Genomic DNA, 20,851 nt, shown 5'->3' with positions numbered 1-20,851 from the left:
ACAGATCTTTCCCCAATTTTGTAGAGATAGCTTATTCAGCTTTTGTTAGTACTTTAAAATGATGTCATAGGTGTATTAGGGAAAGAACAAGATGACATTCTAGTAGCATTTTACTTGATTTTGTGCTTATGTAGATTGTGTTACAAATCTTTGCACTTCATCTTAAAACAAAAATTAGCATTACTAGCTATGGATAAATTTGTCTTAGCCAGTTTTAAGGAAATGGAACAGTTTTGTATTTTTACTTGTTAGGTATCAAACACTCCTAATCTTATTTTAATTTGTGGTAACCTGATAAGGGACCTATTCATTTCCCTTAATTTATAGTTAGTTCTTGTTCAGAGTCTCTAGAGTACAGGCCTAAGGCTAGAAAAGAATCTACCTTCTAAATCCCCATAAACCACCCAGAGGGCCTCCATTTAAATTGGACCTTAATGAAGGGGATAAAGAGAAGGAGAGTAGGATAGAAACTGCAGAGACTAAGTAAAGACTGTAGGAAATACTAGAAAAGGTTACGTACGGGTATTATACCTGGCCACATTAAAATCCTGTGTCCTGTCGGGAGATAATATATATTCGTCCAGAGAGGTATGGACAAAGGACTTACGAAGTATCTTTAGGCTCCAAAGGAACATGAAGTTGATAGGTCCAAATCATTTTGTTTTAATTTCATACTAACTATTATATATAGGTTTTAAATTTTCTCATATTGTGATTACTTGGTTGGTTGTATCGCTTTTCACATTGAAAAAATATGTATATTTTTTATAGTTAAGGTTTCAATTTACATGACAGATAAGAGCAGGAGTTTTTGAGACCTGAGGTTGAAAGTTGACCCTAACACTAACTAGCTAGCTTTGGGCGATTTATATAACTTCTCTGAGGCTTAATTCCTTCATTTGAAAAACAGAAATAATACTGTCTCAAAGGATATAGTGAGAACTAAAGTAAGTCATATACTTAAAATCCTTAGCGTACTTGGCATATAATAAAAAGAATAAAAGAGTTGTTATGTGCTAGATGCTGTGCCAAAGCACTTGAGTTGTCCCATTTTTATCCTCCTAAAACCCTATAAGGGAAGTATTGTTTTCCCCATTTTACAGATCAGAAAGCTGAGGCTCAGAGGGATTTATTGATTTGCCCCAGTTCACAGAGCTGGTAAGTCTGACTCCAAAGGGTATATATGCTCTTAACTAGGCAATATCACCTATCCAGCATAGTAAGTGCAGAGTAAATGGTGGTTATTTGTTTTACTATTCTAGTCACTTAAAGCATTTAAAAGTTACATTGCCACATGTCTATATGTTATATTAATAGTGCTTCTGGCCTGTGGTAGTCCTTTTTAATAAAGATTGTCAAAGGTGGTTCAAGAAATAAACTCTGTACAGCACAGAATAAAAGCAAGAAGTGTCTTCATACTTAGTAGTATCCTTATCTAACCGTCTGTTTTTCATTTACAGGTTGGAGGTGCATTTGCTCCCCCTTTAAAAGATTTATGTCGATTCCTGAAAGAAAATTCAGAATATGGAGTGGCTCCTGAATGGGGAGATGTTGTTAAGCAGTCTGTGAGTATTTCATACATACTAACTCAGGCATCATCTCAAAAATTAGATGCTGTTTAGTCGAACTGAGAAAGACAGCTACCATATGATTCCGTTCATAAGTGGAATCTAAAAACAAAAATCAAAAGCAGAACAGAACAAAAAGCAGAATCAGATCTTTAAATACAGATCTTTAAATGGACGAAGGGGAGCAGGAAGTATGGGCTCCCAGTTATGGAATATGAGTAAGTCACGGGAGTAAACGGCACAGCATGAGGAATACAGTGAGTGACACTGTAACAGGACGGACGGTAGCTGCACAACATAATGTATAAACTTGTCAGATCACTAAGTTGTACGCCTGAAATTAACGTAACATTGTGTGTCAATTATACTCAAAAGGGAAAATTAGATGCCATTTAATTATACCAGAGATTAAGTTTTAAGAATCAAATATTGCATGAACGTGTGACAGTGTTTTTTAGTTCACAGTTTTTATTTTGCAGCACATGTTACAAATTTCTCAGATGCTTGTTGAGTTAGAATGCAGAATCAACATAAGCTGATCTGTTTTCATTTTAACCTCTAAGATAACTATTTGAGCAATGCTACCAAGACTAATCAAAGATGTGAGGAAAGGTGTTTAAGTATATTCATCATAGTATAGTAGTAACAAATTGGGAATATATTAATGGTCCAGTCATCTATTGGAAAACTATGCAACTATTTTATTTCATTTTATTAAGTTTATTTATTTTTTTATTTGAGACAGAGAGAGAGGGTGAGCAGGAGAAGGGCAGACAAAGGGAAAGAGAATCCCAAGCAGACTTCGCATTGTCAGAGTAGAGCCCAACATGGGGCATGATCTCAAGAACTGCGAGATCATGACCTGAGCCGAAATCAGAAGTCACCTAACCAGCTGAGCTACCCAGATGTCCCTTTGTGCAACTATTTAAAAAATTGTATCAGGGCACCTGGGTGGCTCAGTTGGTTAAACATCCAACTCTTGATTTCAGCAATCAAAATACAAAGCTATTTTTTCTACAAGTGTCCAAATGACAAGGGCAGGCTATAAAACTAGGTTCATTATGATTCTATTTATTTTAGAAACAGAAGTGGGAAGAATTGTAGAATCTGTAGATATGTACAAGGGAAAAATGGAAACACACATCCTGAAACGTTAGCCATGGTTCTCTCTGAATGGTGAAATTATGGATGATTTTTTTTCTTTGTATTTTTTTGCTGTCTTATTTTCTGCAGTGGACCCTAATGCTTTTATAAAGAAAACAAGTAAGTTGATCAGTTCAGAACACCATTAAAAATAGTACCATGAGTGTCTTTGAAGCTGCTGTCGGGAGCTGCACTGTCACAAACGGTCGTCACCAAGCACGTGTGGTGATTGAGCACTTGGAATGTGGCCAGCCTAAAACAGAGTGTGTGTAACAAGTATAAAACACTGGGTTGGAATTTTATTTTAGTATAGTTGACACACAATGTTACATTTAATTTCAGGTGTACAACTTAGTGAGCTGACATGTTTATATACATTATGCTTTGCTCGCCACAGTGTAGCTGCCAATGGTATCACAACATCACTGGGCTATATTCCTTATACTGTGCCTTTTATTCCCATGACTTATTCATTCCATAATTGGAGCCTGTGTCTCTCACTCCCCTTCACCCATTTTGCCCATTCCCCTACCCTGGTTTGGGTCTTTAAGACTGAGTTTGGAAAAAATAGAAAATATAAAATATCTTTATTTTCATACATTACATATTGAGATGATAATATACTGGTTAAATTTTATAAATAGACTATATTACTAAAATTAATGTCACATGTTTCTAATATTTTTTCTTTATTTTGAGAGGGAGAGAGAGAGTAAGCAAGGGAGGGGCAGAGAGAGAGAGAGAGAGAGAGAAAGTCCCAAGCAGGCTCTGCATGGTCAGCACAGAGCCTGATGCGGGGCTCGATCTCACGAACCATGAGGTCATGACCTGAGTCAATATGAAGAGTTGGATGCTTAACCAACTGAGCCACTGAGGCGCCCCTAACGTCACCTATTTCTGTTTTACCATTTTTAATGCATGCAGTTACTAGAAAATTTAAAATTACATTATGTGGCTTGTATTTCTCTTGGACAGTGCTGGTCTAGAGATTCTAAACTCCTATGACTTCTAAGAGTTTCTAAGCCCAGAGTCATGGGAGAATCACTTGAGTATCTTTTTCAGCGTGGCTGTGGCTCTCCCTCCCTATTCCTAAAGTGACAGAAGATTTGCATATGAAGCCTCTCATTTAACCTTTTACTTACTTTCTCTGTCCTTTTCCGTATCGTTCTTCTAGACTGCAGGAGAGGCACTTCTTTATTAGTCTCTTAGAGTCATTGGTGATGTGAGACATGTAAAGGTGTGGAAGCAACCCTCATGAAAAAATGTCTTTGGTCCTTCTTTTTTCCAGAACTGTTGCACAAATGTATGCCTCACAGTGTGGAAGAAAGCTAGAGGCCTCCTTCCGCTCTCTTGCCCTGTGAAAAAAATGATAAGTGGAAGAACTATTTCAGGCCACCACTTATAATGTGAAATTAGGCTATGTCTTTCATAATTGATTATATCAGCACAGACTAAGTTTCTGAATAATTATGGATTTCATTTGATAGCTATTGATTTTATTTTAATACAGCTGTTGTTGCTGATTTTTTTTTTTTTTTTTTTTTTTTTTTTTTTTTTTTTTAGGGGTTTCTTCCAGAAAGTATGTATGAGCGTATTCTCACTGGTCCTGTTGTGAGAGAGGAGGTCAGCAGGCGGGGGCGGCGGCCCAAAAGTGGAATTGCGAAGGCCACGGCAGCGGCCACAGCTACAACTGCCAGCGGTGTTTCAGGCAATCCTTTGTCGGCCAATGGATTACTTCCAGGTGTGGATCTCACAACTCTTCAGGCCTTACAGCAAAACCTACAAAACTTGCAGTCACTGCAAGTGACTGCAGGGCTGATGGGAATGCCTGCTGGCCTTTCTTCTGGAGGAGAAGCTAAAAACGTGGCTGCCATGTTCCCCATGCTGCTGTCAGGAATGACTGGATTACCAAATCTGTTGGGCATGGGAGGGCTCCTGACAAAGCCTACCGAATCTGGAACAGAGGAAAAAAAGGGAAATGACCCTAAGGAGCTAGAAGGAAAAAAAGAAAGGACAGAGAGTCAAAATTCAGAGAATGGGGGAGAAAACTCTGTGTCAAGTTCTCCTTCGACATCGTCTACTGCTGCATTAAATACAGCTGCAGCTGCCAACCCGTTAGCTCTTAACCCACTCCTACTCTCCAATATACTTTATCCAGGGATGCTTCTCACTCCAGGCCTTAATCTTCATATTCCAACTTTGTCCCAGTCCAATACTTTTGATGTACAGAAAAACAAAAACAGTGACTTAGGCTCATCTAAGTCCATAGAAGTCAAGGAGGAGGATTCCAGAGTTAGAGATCAGGAAGACAAAGGAGGAACTGAACCCAGTCCTCTCAACGAAAACAGCACAGATGAGGGTTCAGAGAAAGCCGATGCTTCATCTGGATCTGATAGTACATCGTCATCATCCGAGGATTCAGATTCTAGTAATGAAGACTGATTCCCAGACTGCACTTAAATTATGAACTGATTTTGGATTTTTTTCTTTAATTATTAATTGTAAATACCCCAGTGTTGAGTGCATCAATAACTTACTGACCGAACATTTCAGTTCTTTGTTTAGAAGTGCAAACTGCTTTCAGAGACGTTTTGCATGTAATATTTCTTAAAATTCCTAAGTTTCTGAACTCGTATGTACTATCAAATACATAAAGGTGTAAAATTGCAACAAAAGGCATTATAATTTTGTTGGGGGTTAATTTTATGAAAATGATACTCAATAAGAGTTGTATATTTAATATATTTGCAGTGAACACAGAATACTTTATGCATATTACTGATTTAATTTGAATATAGTTTTACAGCCTCCTTGACACCTATAATTTACAGATCAAAACTCAGCAATAATTTGGGCAGCTAATGAATGTCATGAAAGCTGTAGAATCTACATCGCCATCCATTGCTTTAATTACATGAAAATGCTCTAGTGTTGTGACGCACTGCTGATGCTTCCAATTCAGGTACAAGTGTGTTTTCAAGAAGAAATAAGTTTCCCAATCAGCCAATTTAACTGGCTACCTGTTACCTCAGCTGAGTTAGTTTAGGAAGTTTACATTCGTTTCTAATTCTATACTTGTTTTCAGGGGTTTTTTAAACACATCCTATATATCATGTTAATCTGGCAAGAACTGTGACTTGCTTTTTGCTGAGCTTAACTCTGCTGTCGGTAAAATCAAGTCATAAAATAATCCTGTGTCACGTGACTTTGGCACCCTCTAGACATACTTAGTTTCACTTTTTCCAAGTTTGGCCTCCTCTTAGAAATAATTATGTCTCAGATGAGTAATGTCTGTTTCCAGGGTTCAGAAAAGGCAAACTCATGAAATGCCACTGAAAAGAACTTTCAACACAGCATACTTCATGTAAAAGAAATTGTTTGTTTGCTTTATTTGTGTAGATTTCTATTTGTGTTTTATGTCATGGAAATATTCCAGAATTAACAGAGGATAGTGGTAAAGTAATATGCAGAACAGTCTGAATTCATTTTGAGTTTCTAGGTAGAAGCAGATGAAATGTTGCCCAGAATCAGTGTTGGGTTATCAGTTTATATTAAATATACTGAGTTGGCCCATTTTGAATATGCACTTTGAATAATCTCAAAAAATATATACAAGTTATACCTGTAAACCACAAAAACGAAGCCCAAGGCTTCTGATCAATTTCTTAGAACCCTTTATCATGCAAAATCTGTCTGATATTTGATTTGTGATACAGTTTCTCCTGCTAAAGCTGCTATTCCGACAAGATGGAGAGGTCCAGTTTCACTTTCATATACATTTAAAACAATTAGAACTGAATTGGAGTAAAATGTCATTTACATCCTAAGGAGAGAAAGATGTTAGCATTTTCTGGTACTTGAATAAGTCAGTGATAAAGTTTGCGAGGGGATAAATTTAGGGGGGGAAAGTACCCCACTTCTCTCCCAGAGGAAAAAAATAACTTTCAGTGCGTTTTGATAAAACTCTGTTTTGTCATGAACCCAGCAATTATATTGGATTTTCCAAGATCTTTACCAGTAAATTGTTTCTGTGTGTAAAATAACTAACCCCTTATTAGAGCGACAGTGTTACATGTATTTACAAAATCATATAACTTCCATTGGGATTGTATTGATTTTTGTATTTTCCCCAAAATAGTGCTTTGAATTGATAGTCCTTTATGCAATGTCTTAGCAATAGTCACTCTAATGCCCATCCAGGAGAAGTGGGTAGTAATTCTTCATCATGAAAATGATATATTACATATTTAGTATGTTCCCTTTGCAGTATTGCACTTTTGTTTAACTAGAATACACCTATGAGATAGCCAAAGTTTCTCAAACACAGTTAACCTGGTTTGCCGGTGAAAGTATTTCAACAGCATCCACATTTCCCCCTCTCTCCCTCTAGTTCTACCCACATGATCTTTATTCCTTTCTTTCCCCAATTAAAAAATAAAAGGAAAAAAAAAAGCCCTAGATCTTATCACTAAAAATCTAATTTATATCAAATTTATGAGATAAAGTATTTTCCTAATTACGGTCAAATGAATTTGGTTAACATCTTAGTGATTCTCTTTCTATGTAATAAGGCAATTTGCAGTTTTCAAAGCATTAATACTAACTTTAAATGTTCTCTTGGGTTTCAAGACACTTCTACTTAGTATTGATTGGGGAAAAGTCGTCCAGCTATCAGCTTAAAAAAAAAATGCATAAATATGGTTGTGTAAAGTTAAGGGTTATAAGGAAAAAAAAAATCAGTAGAATTCCATAATACTAAAGTTGCAGTTGAAAGGATATCCAAGTATGTGTTGGTAGTTACTAAAAGAATTATAGCTGTTATTGCCTTGTATTTATAGCTCTTGTTTCAGGTTTCATGATTCAAGTCTTAGTCTAATTTTTCTTTTGGACATTTGCAATATTTACCAGTTGTGTTTTGTGTAGTCTGAATTTGCTTTCTGTAGTTGAGCAAACGTCTTAAAAAGTCATTTGTAATTTATTAAATTACTTTCTATGATGTTCTATAGAGCAAATGGAAGTTTAATTATTTTTTATTAAACATATTCTTTGACTACCCATGATGTCAGCCTCTGTACATGACAATACTCCTTTTTTTTAAATTGACTTTTGTATATAATTGATCTTAATCCAGTTATAAAAGAAACCATAGTCCTAAATCTTTAAAAGAAAAGGATACTTTGGAAGAATTTTTAAAAGGAGAAGTTGGCTATAATTATATCCACAATATCGTTATTTCCTTAAGTTTTCTTCCCATGACCTTTAAAAAAAAAAGTCCAGAAAGACTCAGAGCTATACCTAACCTCTTCACGGAGTACGTTTTGGAAATCAGTAATTATTTTTTTTTTCCCCCTTGGTCTGAAGAGTCTTTCCTAATTCATCATGATTGTTTTGGTGTTTTTATAAACATGAAAGAAATTTAGTTTTCCTCTAATTAAGTAGAACAGTAGACTCTCATCATATACTCATTTAACTTGGAAGCCATTCAACTATACTTTCATGCTTAGAAAACCCTTCTTTTTCTTTTCTGTACAATGTAGCATGTAAACCCAAGCCAACTGCTTCCTCTAGTGCCCATCAGAGGAACAGTAATCTACACAGTGCTAGAGGAAGAATTGGCTATGTTAGATGTTTTGGGGAGACAATACACTATGTACAAAACGGTATGTTCTGTATTTTGTGAGCTATAGGAGGGAGAGTGATTGTTGACTACAAGTAATGTTCACCTTAACAAATTTAGAACTTAGTCTCTACGTAAATACAACTCCAGTACATAAGCTATTTATTTTAAAATGCAGGAAAGCACAAAGAAATATATTTAAATAGTCATAAACCCACCCCAAGATAAATGCTGTTCATATAGATACCCAACGTGCTTCATATGTATGTTACATACATGTAGTGGGTTGAATCATGTCCAACAAAAATTTATGTCAAGCCCAAACCTCCAGAATGTGACCTTATTTGGAAATAGGGTCCTGGCAGATGTAATTAGTTAAGATGCAGTTATACTAGATTAGGGTGGGCCCTAAATCCAATGACTGGTTCCTTATAAGAAGAGGAGAGGACACAGAGACAAAGGGAAGAAGGCTATAAGACAACAAGCAGAGACGAGTGACACTACTACCAGCCAAGGAACACCAAGGAATGTCAGCCACCACCGGAAGCTAGGAGAGCGGCATGGAACAGATTTTGCTTCAGAGCCTCCAGAAGGAAGCGACGCGGCCAACACCTTGATTTTGGACTTCGGGCCTGAATTGTGGGAGAATAAATTTCTGTTGTTTTAAGCCACCCCGTTTGTGGTAATTTGTTATGGTAGCCCTAGGAAACTTACACACTTTCATATTAAATCAGTATTATATTTACTGTTCTGCCCTTAATATACTCACCTATGTCAATAAGTACCCTGTGTTGTGATGTTTAACACCTAGCATTGTCTCATACAGATGGAATTAATTTAACCATGTACTTACAAGTGGACATTCAAGTTTATAAATGCATCTTTGGCATCCACCCCTGTGACTTCCTTAATCCCTAGAAGTGAAAATACTTCCTCTGTTCTTGAGGATTTTGATTTGTGTTGCCAAGTTTACAATGATGCCATTAGTAGCAATTTATACTACCACAGCAGCATGTATTTTGTGCGTGCTCACCCCAAAATCTTACCAATACTGTGTATTGTCTTTTGAAGTAATCTTTGCCAAATTAACAGGCAAAAATAACATCTTGATGAAATTTTAAATTATTCTTCCCTTTTCTTACTAAAACAAAAAAAAATAAGACGTACATATTCTAGAGAATTTGGGGGGTGGGGGCTTGGGGAGGAGGAGTTGGGGAAGCACAAAGTAAACCAAGACCCCCATAATGTTAAATGCTCAGAGATAAAACTGTTAAGCTTTGGGTCATTTTTCTTTGCATATACATATATATTATTTTAATAAGAATGGAGTTATACTGTACATACCATTGTGTAACTTTTTTTCGTTTATTATATCATGATAATTTTTCCATGTCATTAAAGAATCTTCCACAGCATTTTTAAGGACTTTCTCATTCCACTATATAGATGGAACGTAACTTATTTAATGCCCAATTATTGAGCATTGAGATGTTTTTCAGTTTGGGACTACTTAAACAATGGTACATTTGTAGTTAAGTCTTTTCAAATACTTAGATTTTTTCATTAGAATAAATACCTAGGCATGAAATAGTTATGTTTGAGTTTTAATACCAGGCAGACTGTATTATTTTCTACCCCAACAACAGACCATGAAACTACTTCCTTTCCCCATGTCTCTTTAGCTAACCCTGGGCATTAGACTATTTTTTAATCTTTGCCAATTTGATAGACATTTAGTTCATATTTCTTTGATTATTAGTAATATAAAGTCTTTCATATCTCTTCATAAGGCCATTTGTATTTTGTGCATTAACTGTCCTTGTTCTCTCTGCAATACCTGTTATACAAGTGGTAAATATTTTTCTCAATTTGCCTGTGAATTTTGTTGGGTTTTTTTAATGTGAAAGTTTCACATGTTTATGTGGTCATGTAGATACTCCATTTCTTCACGTTTTAAGTTTCTGATATTTTTCCACAGAAAAATCTTTTCACACCCAAATTCTGTACATATTTGCTTTTTTTAATATTTAGTGCCTTAATTATTATGCATTGTCCCAGCATTATTTAGTATATAGTGTCTCCGCTGATGTGACATGCCTGCATTGATCGTAATCTAAATTATGTATGTTAATGTGAATTATTTAGATATATATGAATTACTTACATTGTATCATAAATATGCATGATATATCTATAATATATCATGTAAACAGTAAATATAAGAAAACTGGAGTGGCTGTACTCATAAAAGATAAACTTTAAGACAAATGTTGCTAGAAATGAATGAGAATATTTTATAATGATTTAAGGGTCATTCTATCAGGAAAATATAACACTTTTATAGGCACTTAACAGAGCCATAAAATACATACAGCAAAAAAGTAACAAAATTGAAAGGAAAAATAACTCTTAGATAATAGTTGAAGACTTCAACTTCCCACTTTGAATAACAATAGAACAAATAGGCAAACAGTCAACAAGAAAACGAGATTTGAACAACACAGTAAAATAGCTAGACCTAAGAAGCATTTGTTGAACACATCACCAAATAATAGGAAAAAAAAATTCTTCTAAGGCACATAAGACCATTCTCCAAGATAGACCATGGAACAAGTCAAATTTTGGAAATACGTAATTATACAAAGTAGCCACAATAGAATGAAGTTTGAAGTCAGAAAGTGTGGATATTCATAACTATGTACAAGTTAACACACTCCTAAATAACCAATGAGTCCTAGAAATCTCAATCTCAAAGGAAGTTAGAAAATATTTTGAGATACGTGAAAACAAATACACAACATATGAGATGCAGCCCAAATGATGCATAAAAGGAAATCTGTAAGTGTAAATGTCTACATTAAGAAAAAAATCTCAATGCACTTGGGTGCCTCAGTCAGGTGAGTGACATTTAGAAGGGGAGAGTGGCAGAGGGGTGAGAGAATCCCAAGCAAGGCACATGCTCAGCGCAGAGCCTGCCACAGGGCTGGATCCCATGATCCTGGGATCATGAACTGAGCCAAAATCAAGAGACAGATGCTCAACTAACTTAGCCACCCAGGTCCCTTGATCTTTGGACTCTTGATCTCAGTTCAGGTCATGAGTTCAAGCCTCGCACTGGACTCCACACTGGGCATATAGTCTACTTAAAAAAAAAAAAAAAAGAAGAAGAAGAAAAGAAAAAAGATATCACATCCAAAAGGTAGTTCTTTTAAAAGACCCACAAAATTGACAAACCTTCAGCTAGACTGGCCAGTAAAAAAAGAGAAGCATCAAATGACTAGATTCGAAAATGAAAGCGGACATTCCTACCATCCTTCCAGAAATAAAAAGGATCATAAGGGAACATTATGAATAATTGTATGCCAATAAATTAGATAAACCTGGATGAAATGACAAATTCTGAGACACAAACTAGTGAAACAATCAAGAAAAAATAGAGGGGCACCTGGATAGCTCAATCATTTAAGTCTCATGGTTCATGGGTTCGAGCCCGCGTCAGGCTCTGTGCTATCAGCTCAGAGCCTGGAGCCTGCTTTAGATTCTGTGTCTCCCTCTCTCTGCCCCTCCCCCACTGTGTTCTGTCTCTCTCAAAAATGAATAATAAAAATTTTGAAAAAAATAGAGACTATAATAAGATAAAGAGTATAATAAATTAACAGATTAAATTACTAACAACAACAATGATGAAAAACATGATAAAATCCCTGGATGAGGTGGTCACTCTGACAGGAGGGGGGAAAAAGCACTTATTCATCACATATTCTTCCAAAAATGGGAGAGCAAATATTCCCCATTTTGTTTTATGAGGACGGTATCATCCTGATAAAAAAGCCAAAGACACCACAAGGAAACTGCCAATCGATAACCCATAGGACTATAAAATGCAAAGTTTTTCAACAAATTGCTATCAAACTTAATCTAGCAACATATGAAAAAGATTATACACCATGACCAAGTTGGATTTATCCCAGGATTACAAAATTGGTTCAACATACAAGAAACAATCGATGTACTATTAACAGAAAAAAGCAGTGGGGGGGGGGGGGAGGGAACCACATAATTATAATTATCTCAATAGATGCAGAAAAAAACATTTCGTGAAATCCAATACCCTATTATGATTTAAAAACAAACATGAAAAGGGTGGGGATAGAAGAGAACTGTCTCCACCTGAGAAAGGGCATCTATAAAAAACCAACAACTAACATCACACTTAATAGTTAAAGACTGAATATTTTCTTTTTTTATTTTTTTAACGTTTATTTATTATTGAGAGACACAGAGTGTGAGCAAGGGAGGAGCAGAAAGAGGGGGAGACACAGAATCTGAAGCAGGCTCCAGGCTCTGAGCTGTCAGCACAGAGCCCGAATCAGGGCTTGAACTCACGAACCGCGACATCATGACCTGAGCTGAAGTTGGACGCTTAAACTGAGCCACCAGGAACCCCCAAAACTAGACTCTCGATCACTCCTCTCCATACCTTTAGTTGCTCAGATCTAACATCTGTGTCATCCTTAACAACCCCCCACCCCCGCCAGCCGATCCCCAGTATCCAAGCCATTAACAAATCTGTTCTGTATTCCCATTTTCTAGGTTAAGGGAATGGATTAAACATATCCATATAATTCTGCATTCTCAAAAAATCCACTAAACTGTGGTAAAGGGAATTCTGTCTTTCTTTCCTTCTTTCTTTCTCTTTCTTTCTTTTTTTCAAGTAGGCTGCACACCCAGCAAAGAGCCCAGTGTGGGGCTTGAACTCATGACCTTGATATCAAGACCTGAGCTGAGATCAAGAGTCCAATACTTGAGGGGCACCTGGGTGGCTCAGTCAGTTAAGCATCCTGACTTTGGCCCAGGTCATGATCTCAAAGTTTGTGAGTTCAAGCCCCGCATCAGGCTCTGTGCTGACAGCTCAGAGCCTGCAGCCTGCTTCACATTCTGTGTGTCCCTCTCTTCTGCCCCTGCCCAACTCATGCTCTGTCTCTCTCTCTCTCAAAAATAAAAAAATAAAATAAACATTAAAAAAAAAAAGAGTCCGATACTTGAGCCAAAAAGGGAATTATTTTAAAAGACAAACCCATATTACAGGGAGAATAGGGGAAAAAACAAAAACAACTGTGAAATTTTGGAAACTGAAGCAGACCAGTGAAAATTGACAAGTCTCCAAAAAAGCTAAATTCCAAATTGGCAGGAAGAAAAGCTGAAAACTGAGAGCTCCTTTCTGTTTACTGAATGGGATGCTGCCAGATTCATGCATTGCTTAAGGAAGATAATTAGATGTGAACGAGGAGAAGGAAGGAAGGAAGGAAGGAAGAAAGGTGAAAAAGAAGGAAAAAAAGAAGAAAGAGAAAAGAAAAAGAAAAAAGAAAGGGAAGACGAAAACTACTCCAAGTTGCATTTCTGGATCCTGGAAAGATTTAGGAACTAGCAGCACTGAATTCATCTATAACTAAGGATGAAAGAGCAGCTACTAACGGAAAAAATGAAAGTCTTAGGATCCCTCCCCACTCATCGCCACTGACTGTCCTTCTCTCCTCTTCACAGAGGTCTCGAGGTCTATTACGTGGAAACTGTTTCTGCACAGGGGTGGGGTGGGGCTCCTGGCACAGGCAAGGACGTGGGTACCATATGGAAATAAAAGGATTAAGTGACTGATACTAAAGCCTAATTACCCCGAGCCATTTTCCCCCAGTTGGCTCCCAGAATTCTGGCATCCAAGATTTCTATTTTGCAGCTGGAGATTATAAGACAATTTGCTGAAGACTCTAATTTTTTCCTGAGAAAATACTTCAAAAACTATTTTCAGGATAGTTCCCCAACAAATAACACCCTTTGATGACCGCACACAGGGTTTCTCAGTGGCGGGCAATTTTTCCTCCTCAGGGGACATTTGGCAATGTCTGGAGACATTTTTGGTGTCGCAGTTTGACAGTACTTGTGTGTCCCGCTGGCATCTGCTGGGTAGGTATCAGTGGTCCTGCTAAACATCTTACAGAGCATAGGACGGTCCCCACCTCCCACCCAACAACAAGCAATTATCAGGTGCAAAATGTCAGTAGCCCCAAGGTTGAAAAAACTGTCCTACAGTCATCAGGCTTCACTTATGTACTGAGAGCTTCCTATTAGCTTTAAAAAAAAAAAAAAGCTTTACTGAGATATTTATATACCATAAATCCACCTATTAAACACATACAATTCAATAGATTCTAATATATTTACAGTTATACAATCACTACCGCTATACAAACTTCAGAAAGTAAAGCCAGACCATGTCCCTAAGACCCTGTTCAGCATCCCTGCTCCTGGGAGCCTGTATCCAAGAAGGTAAGACATCACTACCCTTTCCAGACACCACTATGCTTGCACTGGAAAGTCCAAAATCTGCAGGTGGGCCAACAGGTTGAGGACCTAGGGAATAGCCAATGGTTTCTTCAATGGGTTAAAGTTCAAAGGCTGTCTCTAGCAGAACTCCCTTTTGCTTGGGGAGGTCAGTCTTTTTATTCTATCCAGGCCTTCAACTGATTGGATGAGTCCCACCCAGATTATGAAGGGCAATCTGCTTTACTCAAAGCACACTGATTTAAATGTAAATCTCATCCATAAACACCACACAGAATCCATGAATAATGTTTGGCCAAGTATCGAGGCACTATGGCCCAGCCAAGCTGACACACATAAAATTACCACCCCAGCTTCTATACTGAGAAGAAATTGATTTAGGAAGGACAGAAGCAGGGAGACCAGATGGGAGGAAATTGCAACAATGCTGGTAAGAGATGACGGAAGCTTGGGCCAGAGGATTGGCAATGGAAGAGGTGAGGAGTGGTTAGGTTTGAATAATTGAAGACTGTGTTGGCAGAAATTGCAGATGAATTAAATGCAGAAGGTGAGAGAAAGGAATCAAGGATAACTCCAAAGTTTTTTGGCCTGATCCACTGGGAGAATGACGTTATCATTTTCTATAGGAAAAATGGAGACGGTGGGCTTAAGGCATGGCTTCAATGACATGAAGGGTGAGGGTCTGGTGGGCACAGTGGGCAGTTGACAGGACGCAGCCCCTGCTCCTGGCCTTGAAGTCTGGAGGATACAAGGACATGAGGAGGGTTCCAGAGGGCACAGCGAAAGGGCGGATGATAGGAGAGGAGAGGGAGATTTCATCCTGGCTGAAGTCACTCGGAGAGAGAGAGATTACTGGATTACTTTTAATGATGGCAGAGAAAATCAATCTAATCAGCATGATCAGTCTTGTCTTGGGAGCAATGGGCTGAAAGTCCAGCTAAGTGTTTAAGTTCATTAATATTTATTGAACACCTATTAAGTGCTCAACACTGTAATACTGTTCTAAGTTTTAGGGATATATGAGTGTCACTGCCGTCCTTAACCTAACACCTCAAGTGGCTTCACCTTTATTTTTTTCAAATGTTTATTTTTGAGAGAGAGAGAAAGTGCGAGTGAGGGAGGGGCAGAGAGAGAGAGAGAGAGACAGAGGATCAAAGCAAGCTCTGAGCTGTCAGCACAGAGCCCAACTCAGGGCTGGAACTCACGAACCATGAGATCATGATCTGAGCCAAAGTCAGATGCTTAACTGACTGAACCACCCAGGAGCCCCTGGGCTTCACCTTTAAAATCAAATCCAAAAATCTTTTCTAGGTCTTTGACTTCATCTCTATCCACACATCATGGCTTTTCTTCTCCATCTTTTCACTTAAACCACATTCATATTCCTGCAATTCCCTGCACTACCCATGCCTTTTCCAGATTCAAGTTCTTTGTGTAAGCATTTTTTCTCCACCAGAAACCCACCCTTCTTCCCTTCCTGTAGCTATGATTTGATATATGTATATAGAATAAAACCTTGGATTGCGAGTAACTTGTTCTGTGAGTGTTTCATGAGACAAGCAAACATTTCTAATAAATTTTAACCTGAAAAATAAGTGAGGTCTCACAAGTACTACCTGACATCAAACGTCACTTGATCACAACTGAGCCAATGGTTTTTATTTCTCTGTCTCTGTCTCTGTCTCTCTCTCTCTCACTTGCTCACTCACTGTGGAATTGTGGGTGATTGTTTCCCATGCTTGGATGTGTCAGGCCATGGTGTTTGGCAGAAATCAGTGATTTTTCAGGACGTTGGAAGGTGCCCGCGACTGGCAGTAGTGTATTTTTTGTCACTTCGAAGCACCGATGGACGGTCCTTTGTTTTTCCATACAAGAGTAAGCTTAGGAAAGCTTGGCTTCCTTCTAGGTCAGGCTGCCTGTGGATATAGACCCTTTCCTCCGCTACCTTATTGCCAGTTACGTTAAATACAGTAAATGACAAGTGTTTATTAATACTGTTCCGTCCTCACCATCTGTGCGAGCGTATACAATGGTCCCCATGCAGAAAAAGATTCCATTGAACCAACAGACAGCAGTGATTCCGTTAGTGATAGTGAAAGCCGTCCTACACGGTGACCCTCCTCTCTCTGGTCTCCCTCACACCAGCCACGAAGGTTTTCCACGGTAAGTGCCGGTTAATCTGTTTATTTTCCTTTATGTTTTGTATTTTCTTTATTATTTTGTATTATTTGAAAGTATGGTAATCATTCTTATGGGAATATTTTGGGGTTGTAGAAAGAATCAATTGAGTTTCCATTATTTCTTATGGGGAAATTTGCTTTGATATACAAGTGCTTTGGATTGCAAACATGTTTCTGGAATGAATTATGCTTGCAAACCAAGGTTTTACCATATTATGGAATGAGTAACACCATAAGCTTAGTTAACATCCCTAACCACACATAGTTACACTTTTTTTAAAAGATATCTCTTCAGGGGGGCACCTGCGTGGCTCAGTCGGTTGAGCGTCTGACTCGATTTTGGCTCAGGTCACAATGCCAGGGTCGTGGGATTGAGCCCCCACACTGGGCTTCGTGCTGAGTGTGGAGCCTGCTTGGGATTCCCTTTGTTTCCCTCTCTGCCCCTCTCCCCTGTACGTATGCTCTCTCTCTCTCTCTCTCTCTCAAAAAAAAAATTTTTTTTTACTTAAATTTTTACTTAAAATTTTAAAGTAAATAATTAAAATAAAGATTTCTCTTCAGGGAAATGAAAGGGAAGAATGGAAAGCCTTTGTCTACCCCCAAACACTCAGTCACCAGCACCCCAACCTGTGCACGTGTGCATGCACACAACACATACAGACACACACATGCCTGAGGTCTTCTGTGATGCACCCATAACTCCCTGAATTTCCTTTTCATAACATATTTATACTTGACAATTGTTTGTTCTGGGTGTGTTTCCCCCATGAGACCACAAGCTCTTTGAGGACAGAGACCATGCTTTTCTCATTCACTACTGGATCCTCAGTTGTTAGCAAAATACTTGACATATAGCAGGTGGTCAGTAAACATTTGTTGAGTATTTGAAAGAATTGATGGTAGGCTCCCTGGCTAAGTGAATAAACGAATGAATGAATGAATGAATGAGTGATCAGACCCCAAGAAAACCTTTGAACATTGAAGATTGATTTTTAAAAAAGATTTTTTTTTAAGTTTATTTATTTATTTTGAGAGAGAGTGGAAGCTTGAGCCAGGGAGGGGTAGAGAAAGGGGCAGAGAAAGAATCCCAAGCAGGCTCCGCATTGTCAGTGCAGAGCCTGATTTGGGGTTCAAATTCACGAACCGTGAGATCTGACTTGAGCCAAAATCAACAGACAGACACTTAACTGGCTCGCCACGCAGGCACCCCAAGATTGATTTCTTTTTAAATCTGTTTTTTTTTTAATTGAGGTATAATTGACATACAACGTCCTATTATTTTAGGTGCATAACATAAGGATTTGATATATGTGTATATTATGACAGCAAGTTTAATTAACATCCATAACTGCACATAGTTACATTTTTTTTCTTGTGATGTGAACTGCTAAGATTTACTCTCTTAACAACTTTCAAATATACAATACAGTATTGTTAACATAGTCATCACGATGTACATTGCATCCCCAGGAATTATTTATTTGATAACTGGGTATTTGTATCTTTTTTTTTAAATTTTTTTATTTATTTTTGAGACAGAGAGAGACACAGCATGAACGGGGGAGGGGCAGAGAGAGAGGGAGACACAGAATCGGAAGCAGGCTCCAGGCTCTGAGCCATCAGCCCAGAGCCCGACGCGGGGCTCAAACTCGCGGACTGCGAAATCGTGACCTGAGCTGAAGTTGGACGCTTAACTGACTGAGCCACCCAGGCGCCCCTGGGTATTTGTATCTTTAGACCACCTTCACCCATTTTGCTCACTCCCTACCCGCTGCTTCTTGCAGCCACCAAGTTTTTTTCTTTAATTTGTGAGTTTATTTGTTTTCAGATTTCACATATGAGTGAGATTATATAGTACTTGTCTTTCTCTGCCCTCTCAGCATAATGCCCTTAAGGGCCATCCATGTTGTTGCAAATGGCAGGATTTCCTTCTTTTTACAGCTGAATAATATTCCATCTTAGATGTACATATACATTTTCTTTATACATTCATCTATCGATGAACACTTAGGTTATTTTCATGTCTTGGCTATTGTAATTAATGCCACAGTGAACATGGGCGTGCAGATATCTCGTCAAGATCCTGATTTCAATTTCTTCAGATAAATACCCAGAAGTGGGATTGCTCATCATATGGTAGCTCTATTTTTAATTTTTTGAGGAACCCCTATTACTGTTTACCAAAGCAGCTGAACCATTTTACGTTCCCACCAACAATGCACAAGGGTTTCCTTTTCTCTACACCCTTGCAAACACTTATTTCTTCTCTTTTTGAGAATAGCCATTTTAACTGGTGTGCAGTGATATCTTGTGATTTTGATTTTCATTTCCCTGATGATTAATCATGTTGAGCACCTTTTCATATATTTGTTGGCCATTTGTATGTCCTCTTTGGAAAAACGTCTATTCAGATCCTCTATTTTTTACTGGAATTGTTTGTTTCTATTGAATTATATGAGTTCTTTATATATTTTGGATGTTAATCCCGTATCAGATATATGAATATGATTTGCAGATATTTTCTCCCATTCCTTAGGTACCCTTTTCATTTTGTTTGTTTGTTTGTTTTGCTACACAGGAGCCTTTTAATTTGATGGTTTTTTTATTTTGTTTTATTTTGTTACTTTTATTTTTGCTTTTGTTGCCTTTGCTTTTAGCTACAAATCCAGAAAATCATTGCCAAGACCAAAGTTGAGGTGATTACTACCTATGTTTTCCTCTAGGAGTTTTATGTTTTCAGGGCTTATGTCCAGGTCTTTAATACATTTTGAGTTGATTTTTGTGTATCATGTAAGATACACATGATCCACTTTAATTCTTCTGCATGTAGCCATCCAGTTTTCTCAACACTATTTATTGAATAGACTATCTTTCTCCCAATGTATATTCTTGGCTCCTTCGTTGTAAATTAATTGACCGTAGATGTGTGGATTTATTTCTGGGATTTCTATTTCGTTCATCGATCCATGTGTGTGCTTTTATGCCAATACTATATTGTTTTGATTACTATTGTTTTGTATAGGAAATTAGGAAGTATGATGGCTCCAACTTTATTCTTCTTTCTCAAGGTTGCTTTGGTTTTGGGGGACCGTTTTTGGTCATGATCGATTTGTTTTTTTAAATACATATTTATTTTTGAGAGAGAGAGAGTACACAAGCGAGGGAGGGGCGCGCACACACATACACACACACACACACAGAATCCAAAGCAGTCTCCAGGTTCTGAGTTGTCAGTACAGAGCCTGACATGGGGCTCGAACTCACAAACTGTGAGATCATGACCTGAGTCGAAATCAGATGCTCAACTGACTGAGCCACCCAGGTGTCCAGGTCAGGATTGATTTCTTAAGCTGACTCAGTTAATGTTCATGCTCTCCACTCAAAGCAAGGCCCTCGTTCATGGCCTATTTGTCCTTAACTTGACATACGTTCCCAGCCACCTCAGTTACTGTTTGCAAGTACTCCTCCCTCCCTCCCCCCGTAAAAGAAAGGAGAACAAGGGTTATCAACAGGTCCTATGGTGACCTCAGTGAAAAGAAACATCTTATAACCTGAAAGCAAGAAGGAAGATGAAAATAAACAAAGCATTTGAAAACTCAGCAGTACAAACAGTGGAGGGTATGTAGCCCAGTACCTGCTCCACAGGCCTCATAGGCACCATGAGGCAGTAATTGTTCATAATCGTTTATTGAAGGGTAACAGGACAGGTTTTATGTATTCCAGATTGCCAAGGCTTCCCCGTGTATCAGATCTAGTTTTCTTTTAATTTTTTTTAACATTTATTTATTTTTGAGACACAGAGCGAGACAGAGCACGAGTAGGGGAGGGGCAGAGGGAGGGGGGCGGGACACAGAATCCAAAGCAGGCTTCGGGTTCTGAGTTGTCAGCACAGAGCTCCACGCGGGGCTCCAACTCAGGGACTGCGAGATCATGACCTGAGCCACAGTCGGACGCTCAACCGACTGAGCCACTCAGGCGCCCCTCAATCTAGTTTTTGTAGTTTA

At 38.1% G+C, this 20,851-nt stretch overlaps 1 protein-coding gene across 20 annotated transcripts in view; it reads left to right on the top strand.

The window, feature by feature from the left end:
* The window catches only part of CHD9 (chromodomain helicase DNA binding protein 9), a 235,826-nt gene extending 228,062 nt beyond the window's left edge, over window positions 1–7,764 (top strand). For all 20 annotated transcript variants that reach the window (XM_047834132.1, XM_047834147.1, XM_047834146.1 and 17 more), the window contains 2 exons: window positions 1,461–1,565; window positions 4,275–7,764. In XM_047834132.1, coding sequence (XP_047690088.1) covers window positions 1,461–1,565; window positions 4,275–5,153 — 984 coding nt within the window. In that variant the 3' untranslated portion in view covers window positions 5,154–7,764. The remainder of the gene's footprint in view (window positions 1–1,460; window positions 1,566–4,274) is intronic.
* The last annotated feature ends 13,087 nt before the right edge of the window (window positions 7,765–20,851 follow it).

This window comes from Prionailurus viverrinus, chromosome E2, assembly GCF_022837055.1.
Source record: "Prionailurus viverrinus isolate Anna chromosome E2, UM_Priviv_1.0, whole genome shotgun sequence".
NCBI classification, from domain to species: Eukaryota; Metazoa; Chordata; class Mammalia; order Carnivora; family Felidae; genus Prionailurus; species Prionailurus viverrinus.
Note: the sequence above shows the minus strand (reverse complement) of the source record. Positions and strands in the feature narration are given on the sequence as shown.